A 12,636-nucleotide genomic window follows, 5' to 3' on the forward strand; every position below is an offset into this window, starting at 1 on the left:
GTATATAGATTTGCACATACAATATGAAATAAGAATATTTTAAAGAGGATATTTTATTGAATTATTCTTAGAAAATTTTCTTTAAAATTACTTTATTAGAATTTATTGAAATTTTCTAAAAGTAATTAGGATGAAATTAATGATAAAGACAACGTAAAGAAGTGAATGTTTATTTCTTTTTATTTTATTTTCTGGTGTCACCTTTAACATAATATGGAATATATTAAGCTATAATTTTTTTTATGAAGAACTAAATTATCAAATAATAAAATGTAAGCTTCATTAAATATTTAAAACCGTGGATTTGTATTGAGATAAATACAATACAAATTATTTAAATATTACAAACATTACAAAGCAAATTCCAAGATTTTAAAATTCATCATAATCATATTTTATCACATAATATAAAATATATTAAGTTGCAAATGTTTATGTTTTTTTCTTTTTTCATGAAGGTCAAAACCTAAAGGTTCACATAACAAAAATTAAGCTTTATTATTGTTGCATGCTAACACGACGTTTGTATAAAATAAACTCATTTAAAAAATAGAAGGCCTTTCAAACTTAAAAAACTAAATTCTTCGATATCACAGCCATTTGATTCCCTTAAGGTTGAAAATTTCACTCAGATTTAAAATTTATTAATAATGCCAATTTTTAAAATTTTCACACTTTTGTTTAAAAAAATTAAAATTTTGATGGCCAAATTTGGGTCTTGTGTAGTAATTATCATTAAATAGTGTATTATTCTAGAAAAAATTCACACTCAAATGACCTATTAAATATTGAGTACCGTCAAAGACATTTGTAATAGCTTAAGCTACTCTGTTTTTTAAAGCACTTTTTTCAGCTATAGTTTTATTTTATTTTATTTTTTCAAAAACAGTCTTTCTTACCCCAAAATTCTACTGCTATATATTTTCATTCAAAGAAAATAACTTGTTACACTGATCGGTAACCTGAAATCTATGAATCTCGTTTTTTTTTCTTTACACTAAACATATCATATATCGTACTAATTACATTAAGAAGCTCTAATATCATCTGTGGCTTAAAAAAATGGTTGAACGGTCATCAATGTTCTCTCAGCCATATCCGAGCAGAGCAGGAGCAAGCTGCAACAAAGGCTGCAAAGAGCTGGGAGCAAATTTCCTCGCAAAGAGAACACAGAGAGAAGAATGCTGGCCATTGTACATACAATCCCAGCCACTAAGAAGCTTCTTCTTCATGAATTCCTCAGTGATATCATCTTTGCCAAAAGTTGCAGGGTGAGCTCCACCTCTTGACCAATCCACAAAGGTAAGACTACTATTTGCTATCAGATCTGATTTTTCAATGTGGAGCATGGTTGGGAAGTAATGCTCATCAACATAGCAAGGTGGCTTGCAGAATTCCTTGAACTTGGCGTAGTACTTGGTGTCTTGAAGTATGTAAATTGCAAGATTTCTATCAACTTCAAACCACTGAGATCCTTTTCGCCATTGATCGATGGTAATCAATGGAGCCATGTTGGGATTATAGCGGCCTCTGCCATGAGGGCCTTTGTCATCGAAAACGCCCATGAAGCTGAAGTGAGATCTCTGAAAATATTTGTAGATTATGCTGAAGTTGTAGAGAGGTATGCATGACTCAGAAAGAAGAACAAACCACTCGTTGGAGAGATCGAGGAGCGCGTTTGCAAGGAGACGTTTTTCTGCATCACACATGCTCATTCTTCCCCATTCTGCTACCTGTGGGATGGGAAAAAGGAAAGGGGTGCGAACAAAAGGAGGATTAAATTTTAACTAAATACACCAATTATTAAATCTTTTACATCCAAAAAGTAAAGCATATATGAGTGAAATCCAGCCCCCTAATATTTCCACACCAATATACTTTTTAACCATCCAATTTAAAACTAAATTCAATACTAACTCAGATGAAAATACATCCCAGAAAAATTTAACACTTATAGTATCTTCCTCAATCATGACACAGACTGTACTTCAATTAATCATTATTCTTTAGATCCAAAAATGAATTGCTTTAAAAGAGGACAACATCATTAAAGAGGCTATACTACCAAAAATTCAGAGGATGGGGAAGAGCCAGGACTATTTACTTGGTTGAGTTGCCCCAAGCTTGAGTCCTGCGCTTGACGAGAAATTATTCTGTGCGGATACCAGACATAATTTTATGTACGGATGCCACGGTACAGAACGGTACCGAGTGGTGCTGAGCAGTACCGAGCTGCGTTACAGTAAAAGGGTGACATGATGCATTTTTATTGGTCTACGGATGGCGTTCGGTGTCCATACATAATAATTTTTATTAGCTTGACAAGTTAAATGTGAAAGAAGGTGCTTGGCCTCGCCACAAACAGAAGAAGCCTTCTTTTTAGAATGAAGTACAGAATGGAGCATAACGAAGAGGATTAAAAATAAAAATTAGAGAGCAACACAGTAATAAAGTAGGGAAATGAAAGAAAAACCAGAGTAGCATATATTCATCTAAAGAAAACGGTAAAAGGAACCAGTGGAGCTCAGCTGTTAAATTACTAGAAAAAGAAGACACGAAAAGAAGCTGTTTATTTTCTTATGCTGCCAACTCTTACAAGGAAGAATAAAGAAAGAGAATACAAGGACAGGGAATAAAAGCTTCCAAACTTAGCAGAGCATAGTAGACCTTAGATATTTCAGAATTATCATCAAACCGTATTTCTTTTTTGGAGTTTTGAGCAAATTAGCCAAAATTCTCTACAAAGAGATCAAGGTGAGCTGTGTGTCATCTAACAGTATTAAAAATCTCTTATGGAGTTCGTTTGGGGCGGCTTTCTTAATGTTTCTTAAAGCAACTTTATAGTACAAACATTAAAATTTATGTACTAAAAAACTATTTTAAGAAGCAATTAAAAAGCTCTCCAAAACTAAACCTTAGACTTTCTTTGGAACAATTTTCTTACTGCTTTAAAACAGTAAAAAGTTAGTGATCAACAGCATTAGTAACCTAATGAAGGAGCAGTTTTCCATGCAATAGGCCTTGCTGAAAACTTAAGCATGATGAAGCATCTTCTGTCTAAATTTGTAAGTTTATTTGAATTAGCAATTGATTTTTTATCTATTCTTTCAACACCTATAGCTACCACAATACGCACCTAACCATAGAACCAGACAGCTAAATATCTCTTGGAGTATTTTCTTCTTAATATCAACCAACTAATTAAAGAGAGATTAGCATTCCAAGCAACCAATTTGAATCTCAATGACTCAACCCTCTGCTTCCGTAGGAGAAAAAAAAAATCTCCGTCAATTTTTCAATGCTCCGTCAATTTACTTTTCTAAATTAATGATGATAGAGAACTATCCAAGTCCGAAAAGACTTTTCAGTCCACATTTACAGAAGGCACATTTAATTGGCATGTGCCATCATTGTCAATGTTTCACAAGTTTAGGTTCCTCTTGGATTCTAGTGGCGCAACTGCAACCCATAGGCATGCCCAGAAAAGGCACCTTGCATTTAGCTTCAAGTAAAAGAAATGGGGATGGGGAAGAGAAAAGAACTTTGGATGGGATGAAACAATTGATTCTTTGTATAGAAAGTGCTTCAGCCATAAGCAAATAAAAGCTGATATTAAAGATTTTATGTTATACAGGATAAGCATACAGTGGATATACCCTCAATTTTTTGTTTTCATTTAATAAAAGGACTGATGGGGTCTATCTATCGCTGTGAAATCTGATTGTGTCGATCAATTTGATTGTAGTGTTAAGTCATACCTCAATTCCATCGGTCTGAGTTCACCGGGGGTTGCAGGGGGCAGCACTCTATTCTTGAAAAAATTTTCTTTTTTTATACACACGACGTAGCGTTGTACCGTTCTAAGCTTGGGATGAAGACAGAGAGCAGAGCGCCACAACACTCCAAATCACGACGATGCAACATTGTAAGTTGCAACGCCACGGTGCTGACGGGTGGATTTAGAGACAAGGAGTGGGCGTCGCATCACTGCGAGTCAGGCTGAGTAGTTTTTCTTCCCTCTTTTTCTTGTTTCACTTAAAAAAGGTTACAATCCTTTGTTGTATTGAAAGGCGTCTTATTTTTTGTTTTGAGTAGAACAGAGAGAGAAGCTAAGAGAGGGAATGGAAGAGTGTGAGAAGAGATATTTGTATGATTCCTCTCAATTTTATAGAGAATTTCTTAGTGTGATACGGCACCGTGGTTTTTTTACCAGTTCTGGGTTTTCCCAAGTTAAATCCTGGCATTCATTTCTACTATTTTCTTTTTTTTTTTAATTTCTTTGTGGTTTACTTTCCAACAGACAACATAAAACATCCAATAATCGTCCAATTTTCAAAGTTTTTTTTTTTCCATTTTATGAGCATTTGATAGATTGAGAGCATGGATTAAGAACATCATAGCACCTCTAAGCTCGAAATAATTAAAATGACTCCTTAAACATAACATATAATATGTATATATTACTGCCACTACATCAATATCTCAATAAAAGGTGAGAACCAAAATTATTGCAGTATCTGTGTAATGCTTATGAAAGAGATAATTGTATGCGTTACACCAATCGAGTGAACTAAATGACATTTGATCTACATGATTAGATTTTAAGCATAGATATTGCCAAACAGTGCATAAAATTCCCAGAAAGAATTAAGGTTAAGAAAAGGGAAAGAGAACCAACAATGGAGATATTATTCATACGAAGCTAAAAGGTACTAATTGTGAATCACTAAAGTCTAGCAAAAGATAAAGACCAAAACTAAAAGAAAATCAATGAAACAGACATAAGATTTCAGAAAAGTAAATCTAAATCTTCTGAAAGGATATATTAACCATTAAGTAATCCTAAAAGAAGAACAAGATGCTAAAGTACAAACGTACAAGGAAACAGAACCAACAACAGGGCAATCTCTTGAACCATATGTTGGAGCAAATAAACTGAACAAGCGCAGTTCAAAGACTTGAAATTGATTTCATTGGAGAAAAACATACAAGCAAAAGTATTTTAAATAAAATTGACTGCAAAAGAGCCAAAATATTCAAAAAATTTGATGAAATCATAGAGTACCTGGCTAGGAATCTGCCTCTTATAGAACACGGAGTCCTTCGGATAGCTGGCTTTATAACCGGGCAAAGAATGAATAAAGATAGAATAAAGGCCCTCATTTCCCTTGAAGAACTTCTCCCACAGTGGAGAGAGAGGCAAAGGTCCCCTCGTTAGGAACATGAACGCAACCTTCGGCAATCTCTTGAACGGATAGTTTTTTACTTCTGGGGCGAAGCTCGCAAGCCAGAAGAGCTCATGATCACTCATGTTATGCAACAAAGAAGAAGGAGGTTTGATCCAACGATTAATACCGCTCGGCTCCACAGTTATACAGGGCAAAAAACCAGACTTTGGCGACTGCAATTTTAAAATTCGAGTATCGAAGAACCGAGCACCAAAGATGAAAAAACCAGCAGCCAGGAGCAAGAAAGGGCCAAAGTACTTGACGATGCTAAACAAATAACCCCTGGGTTGAATCCTCTGCGCCAAATCCTTGCCATCTTCAGCATGAAAAACCCTAGGTAGCATCTCAGCCCGATGAACAACGGCACCAAAAGATAATTTTCAATGTTTTCGATCAAAAAGATCTTTTAAAGAGGAGGAAGAAGATAATTCTTATCAAAAATCGCGTCTTTTAAGAGCTAATAAGCTGAAAAGGAAGGACTTCCGCACCGCAAAAAACTCCAAACTAGCACCTCCTATGACGAGAAATTATGTTGTGAATGGAAAGCGAAATCGAATAGGAAAATTTAAACAAATTAATAAACTTTCCTCGATTACCTGAGTAAATTGCGTTTATACAAACGGAAATTTTCTGGAAACAGGTAGATGGGGTCGGCTGCGAAGGCCGAGCAGACGTTATGGAAATCCACGAAGAGGGAGGTAGAAGCTCTTCGCGGTTTGGTGGGGCCTCGCTGCAGAGAAGGTCTGATTCCATGCGGAAGTCTTTATACAGAGAGAGAGAAAGAGGGGTCTAAGTGGGTTTTTAAAAAAGCTTATAAAAATAAAGAGAAGAAGGTCCACGTCGACGCCGTGGGCCGACGAGACTCAGAGAGATCCTTTGTAAATGGTCAACAAAATGGAAAAATGGCGACCGATATCGGCCTTTGGCGGGACATTGGCCGTAGGAATGAATGCTGGGGATGAAAAGTCCATGGTTGACTAGGCCGATTGTTCCGTCCTCGTCGCCCACCGAAATTATGGATGCAAAGTTGTGCATCGGAGGCACTCTCCTCTCGTAGAAGAATTCCAAGCTTTAATGCAAAATTTCAGGACATATTTAGTTGAAAAATATTGATTTAGAATATTCTAATTATAATGAATTTCAAAGTTTTGAATTTGAATGAAATATAACAAAATTAATATAATATGAAATTTTAAACATATTTAATATTCTTTAGATTCATCATATTTTTTTGATAGACTTTTTTTTATAATGACAGTCATTATAAAAAAATTTATATCTATTTTTTTTTTTTTTGCAAAAAAATTACTTCATTTTAAAATGTAAGAAAATTTTCTCAAATAAAACTTATGATCTGCTCAGAACTGTTGTAACTTTTATGATGAAGATTGTATAAATAATTAATTATTATAAGGAACGTTGATATGTCCTCAAAAAATTATCTTGACTGGGCATGAATCTCGATGCAAAACCAAGTTGTAAACTTCCGAAATTAAAATTGGGACCATCCGAACTCCGATTTCAGCAAACTTATAGTCGCATTGAACTTCTTCGGAAATACGAACCCAACGACACCAAATTCGATCAATTCGAGCCCAAATGGGTCCAAATCAAGGGTCCGAAGCGCTGTTGGAGGGTTTGAACCACAATTTGGATTATCAAACGGTTTTCAAATATGACGTGCTTATAGTCAAATCTAGTGGTTCGACGAGACGAATCCAACGAGCTCAAGATCACTAAATTCCGACATCACTAAGACATTCAAATGTCCATCAAACGGTTCATGATCTAGAGATTCAACATCGACCGTCCATCCAACCACTCTCCATTTACCCTTGATCTCTCACCTATTTACGGGCCATGCCACTACAAAAATCTATAAATAGACCCCTCATTTCTCTTGAAAGGGGACCCAAGCAAGAAGAGAAGGAATAGATAAGGAAGAAGCTCCTCCTCGACCACTACTTGAGTTCCGCCGGACCATCGTTTGTTGTTGTTGCTCAGTCGGACCACCACTTGAGGCCCTCACCCTCTCCAGACCACCGCTTAAGGCCCTCACTGTCACGACCCGACCCGACCCGGGGTGAATCCCGCTCGCACCGGGCCGCGACCAAACCTTTTATCCAGGATCTGGCTTTGGAATTTGCTTACTGAACTGAATCTTCCAAATATTTCAACTCAAAAGCCAACACACAGACACAGACCAGAGCTACTATGAATTGTCAATTGCAGCGGAACAAAACACCTATATTTTTCTTTCTTTTCCTCAAAACAATCATCTACAAATACGGTACATGGCTAACAGAAGAAATACAGAAGAAAAGCCATGACCGTACAAAAATCAAAAGTATAAAAGTACCTATCACAAATAGGACTCTGAACTCTAGTCCTGGACTTCCTTCCCTTTCCCAGAACCTGAAAACCACCAGAAAATACGTTTCTCTTCGTCCGGTTGGAGGACCTAATAATTGTTCCCTAAACAGATGTACCGTGTGAAGCTACGGGGACTCGATGCATGCACTGTACAAAAGGCAACGGTGAAGGGATGAGGAAAAAAAAACCATTTAGTCAACGTTTTATTTATTTAAATAAATAAAACATAGAATCTTCTGGATCATTTTGGTTTTTTGGCAAACCCCACTAGCTCGAGCCAGCAATCTTTTGAATACAGCCATGGGAACTTCGTTAAGCTTTCGAAGGTAATAAACGGCCACGTTGATTTGATTCTCTCTTATTATAGAGATAAATATATCTTTATATGATCATCTTAATAAAATATTACAAAATCATATAGAAGATGCAAATAATATTATCATATGAATAGTATATTATAATTATTAATGAATTAATTAAGATTTAGTTTTAGATTATTTTTTTGTAATTATTATTATTTTTAATTTTGTACTAAAATGTTATTATAGAAAGTATAATTTTTTTTGTCTCAAATAAAATCTAAATTTATGATTATTTAATAAAGTTATAATGTGATTTAAGATGACAACAATTGAGAGATGGTCAAACAAAATAAGTCCAAATAATATTGATATATTATTAAAAATTTATATTTGATTGGACATAAATCTCAAGGCAAAATTAAGTTGGAAGCTTCAAAAATTAAATATGGGATCATCTGAACTCCAATTTCAGCAAACTTACAGTCAAACTGAGTGTATCGGAAATACAAATCCAATGACACCAAATTCAACTCGATCCAAACCCAAATTAGTCTGAATCGAAGACCCGAAGCGTTGTTGGAAGGTTCAAATAACAATTTGGATTAAACAACGGATTCCAAACATGACATGCTTATAATCGAATCGAGCAGCTCGACGAGACGAATCCAACGAGCCCAAGATCGCCAAATTACGATATCGTTAAGACCTTCAAATGTTTGACAAGCGTTCCACGATCAAGGGATTCAATATCGATCGTCCATCTGAACCACTCCATCTTTGCCCTTGATCCTCCTCCTATTTACGGGGCATAGCATCCTCAAAAAACTATAAATAGCCCCTCATTTCTTTTGAGAGGGGATCCAAGCAAGAAGAGGAGAAAAAAGAAGAAGATAAGAAGAAGAAGAGAACGGAAGGAGGGAAGAAACTCCCCCTCGACCACTGTCGGGATTCTGCCTAACTTCCATATGACACCTGAACTCTGCCCGACTTCCACGTGACGTCGGAACTCTGCACAAGTGACACTGGAATTCTGCCCGACTTCCAAGTGATGCCGGAATTCTGCCCGGCTTCAAAATGACGTCAGAATTCCGCCCGACTTTCCAGTGACGTCGGAACTCTGCCCGATCTTCAAGTGACGCCGGAATTCTGTCTAATCTTCAAGTGATTTTGAATTCATCTTGAATCCACAACTTGTTTGTAATTAGATTTCAATCCGGAAGTGAATCGTTGTAATTTGATCATCCTCAAATTTAAGGAAGAGTCAGACTCTTGTATCTTAAGCAAACATTAGTGGAACCCTTTCAATTGGGCGTGACCCCATGATTTTTTCCCTTTCCAGGGTTTTCCACGTAAAAATTCTGGTGTTCTTTCATCTTCTGTTTGTGTGCTGAATATTTGTACAACGCTAAGACCAAAGCTTTCTAACTTTATTGCCGCGTATATTCTAGTCCGCAACAAATATAAATAAGCATCTCAAGCTCAGCTCATATGGGCGAGCTTTGAGTTCATTCTTGCCATGTTCAAGCTATTCAAGTTGAGGTTACTCTATTTAGATGCATCAAAATGTAGTGTATATCGTAAGGGTGTTGCATAAATAATATTTTCTTTATTTTTATTTATTTGATTAATACAATCTTATTTGTCCACTGCAAATTTTTTAATTAGGAAAAAATTTTATGAATATTTTGATCACAAAATAATTAAGATAGACCTCAAACTTTTGAATTTATTTTCAAGATTAAGGTTTTATGTAGGGTTGTTTGGAAAAACTTTTCCATGAATTTTATTGTGTAAAAGTAATTAGTTAAATAGTAATGTGTTTGAAATAAACCTTTTTGAACTTTTCTTTAATTTTTTTTTTATTTGGGACATTTAGATAAATTAAGGCTGACTCACACACACATCTCATATACAAGATTCGAATTCAAGACCTTTTAGCTGATAGCCTAAGCTCTCAACTAACAGATCAAGGTGATATGTGCAAATTTTTTATTTAGAAAGCTATTTTTGAATGAGTATTTATTAAATGTGACTAAGGGTTCATTTGGGACAGTTATCTTACTACTTTTAAAGCTTCTAAAAAGTTATTTTAGAAAACAGTAAGAAAGTTATCCCAAATGAAACACATAAGTCTTCATTTGGGACAATTTTCTTACAATTTTGTTTTTGAGGACACTGTCAATATTTATATTTGATGACTTTTTCTATGATGCTTTTAACAAATTTGGTCTTTAAAAAATAATAATAAAGTTATCTTAAACGAAGCCTAAGAAAAGAATATTTTAAAAGCAAAATTAGACAAAAAGCTTGAGCCACCCTTTGAACAATTATTACGTCCTCTGACCGGACGTAGAACTACATTCGGCCGACAATAACATGTCGCCATGTGCTCTTACTCTTTACCGTGCGGCCCGACGACTTGACCCGGACCAGAACCCGGGAATGCTATGTTCGCGTATTGCGAGGTATTATACTCGGTATTTGCTCGGTATTGCTTGGCAATAACGAGAAATACCGCTCCGTGAAGACAAAAGGCTTGAGCAATACCTAGTTATTTGACCGATATTTGCTCGGTATTTGCTCGGTATTAGTTATTGCCGAGTAAAATCGACCAATACCTAGCAATATCGAGCAATACCTAGCAAAATCGAGAAATACCGAGCCATCCTGGGTCCGTTCTGAGTCGGGTTGTCGGGGCGCGCGGTAAATAGCGAACGCGTGACGCGATTCTACTGGCGGCCAAACGTAGAGCTACGTCCTGTGACCAGACCAAATAAAAGTTCCCTTTATAAAGTCTAAGCTTTTCTAATTTTGCTTTTAAAAACTTATTTTCTCAGCCATAATTTCAAAAATAGCTTACACGTTATTTTTTTATTAATTATTTTTCTTATCACAAAAAACAGTTTCAAATCAAAGCCCAATCTTTTAAAGGAAAATGCTTATGAATTTATTCATCTCACATTAATTAATTAAAAGAAAAAATATAAAACTTTATATCTTATCCATGCATCTCACATTAGTTATACTCTTAAAATTAATTATAATGAAGTTTCTTCAAATCCTGATAATAAAACATGTTGGAAAATTTTTATATATGGGCTCATATATTTATACATATAAATTAAGTATAATACATCAGTTGCTATCTAAATTTGAGCCAATTAAATTTGTGATATATTTAAGAAATAAAATATTATTTGACTTATGTTTCATCTTATTTATTTTGTATGAAATTAAATATTATGTAAAGATCAAGTATTTATTCTATTTTAATGATGGCTTAAATAAATAAATACATTTAAATAAAATATAAAAGGGTTGTGATCATTAGTTTAAGTGGTTAAATTCTCATTTCTCTCATTCTCCGCCTTGAGTGAAAAGAAAATCTCTCTCAATCTTGTGGAGAACGCCGCTTCAAATGTTAAATATCAAAAACCTCGGTTCTGCATTTCAATAGATTCATATACGCTTCCAATAATTTTCTCGATGATTTGACATGTATTTTAGAGGTGACGAATTTATTTTTCATCTCCATTGAATCCTATAAAACATTGGTGTGAAATCTGAGAAAAGCTTGATTATCAGAAACTTTGTGACAGAAGCTATTTTCGGCTTCTTGAAAGAGAAATGAGAAAAACCGACAAGCTTTTCAGAACAGAGAAAATATTTTTTTTATTATGACATGCCTAATACAAACCCAAAAGGCTTTATTTAAAGGAAAAACATGGCTACACAGAAAAGCCACACACAGCTAACAACCTAAAGAAAATACTAAAGAAAACTAAACAATAAAATCTGGAATACATCTAACAATCACTCCCTTAATCCAGATTTTACAAAACATCAGAATCAGTCCAACCATCTCCCAAATCTACGGCTATGGCCAAGCTAACTTCTGGTTCAACCCCTTGAGACAAATTTGGACAAAACCGCTTAATATGCCCTTCGTTATTACAATTATAGCACTTCCTGTTGGTATTGAATCTAAGCGATTCTGATCTTCCTCTAGCGATCAGAATGTTGCCATTATTGTCTTCCTTTTGGTCGGTTTTTCTTTGAACATCTTTTGACATTAAGACGGATTTAACCTCCGTCAATGTCAAAGTTTGCTTACCATACAACATAGTGTCAACTATGTTTTCATACGTCTTCGATAGAGAGCTGAGGAGTATGATCCCTTGATCTTCTTCGTCAATTTTCACATCCACATTTCTGAGGTCAAGAATCAATTTATTGAAATCATCCAAATGCTTTCGGAGTTCTTGATTTTCTTCCATTTGGAGTGTATACAATTGTTTCTTCAACAACAGTCGATTTGTAAGAGACTTTTTCATGTAAATTGATTAAAGATTCATCCATATCTTTAATGTCGTATCTTCTTCAACAACCTCTTTTAAAACTTCGTCACCGATAGAGAGAAGGATGATACTGTGTGCTTTCAATTGGATTTCTCTCGCCTTGGCTCTGTCGGTGATTGCAGCGAAATTCTCTTCAAAAATTGCATCGGAAAGGCCTTGATGAACCAAAAGAGCCTTCATCTTGATCCTCCAAAGACTGAAATCGTTCTCCCCCTTGAACTTGTCGATCTCGAGCCTTTGCATCGACATGACGAAGAAATCAAGTTCTTGAAATCCTCTGTGCGAATTTCTCCTCACTACTTAGATCCCTTCGGCGTGCTTCTCCGGCGAACTCCCGAGCAGCCTCCTCCCGTGCATTCCCCGCGCCCAGCCAGT

At 35.4% G+C, this 12,636-nt stretch overlaps 1 protein-coding gene across 1 annotated transcript; it reads right to left on the reverse strand.

The window, feature by feature from the left end:
* Positions 1-895: 895 nt before the first annotated feature.
* Positions 896-6,000, reverse strand: LOC110116298 (glycosyltransferase BC10-like). Its single transcript, XM_020849826.2, has 3 exons — positions 5,825-6,000; positions 5,066-5,742; positions 896-1,733 (listed from the first exon to the last, which is right to left on the reverse strand). Exons 2-3 carry the CDS (start codon positions 5,570-5,572, stop codon positions 1,089-1,091), a joined length of 1,152 nt encoding a protein of 383 aa, XP_020705485.1. The 5' UTR covers positions 5,573-5,742; positions 5,825-6,000; the 3' UTR covers positions 896-1,088.
* Between the last annotated feature and the right edge of the window lie 6,636 nt (positions 6,001-12,636).

Source organism: Dendrobium catenatum, unplaced genomic scaffold (genome assembly GCF_001605985.2).
Source record: "Dendrobium catenatum unplaced genomic scaffold, ASM160598v2 fragScaff_scaffold_601, whole genome shotgun sequence".
Lineage (NCBI taxonomy): Eukaryota > Viridiplantae > Streptophyta > Magnoliopsida > Asparagales > Orchidaceae > Dendrobium > Dendrobium catenatum.

Coding starts and splice junctions, on each gene's coding strand:
- LOC110116298 (XM_020849826.2), bottom strand. CDS start 5,572: ATGCTACCTAGGGTTTTTCATGCTGAAGATGGCAAGGATTTGGCGCAG. Junction 1,734..5,065: donor AGAGGCAGATTCCTAGCCAG/GTACTCTATGAT, acceptor CCCATCCCACAG/GTAGCAGAATGGGGAAGAAT.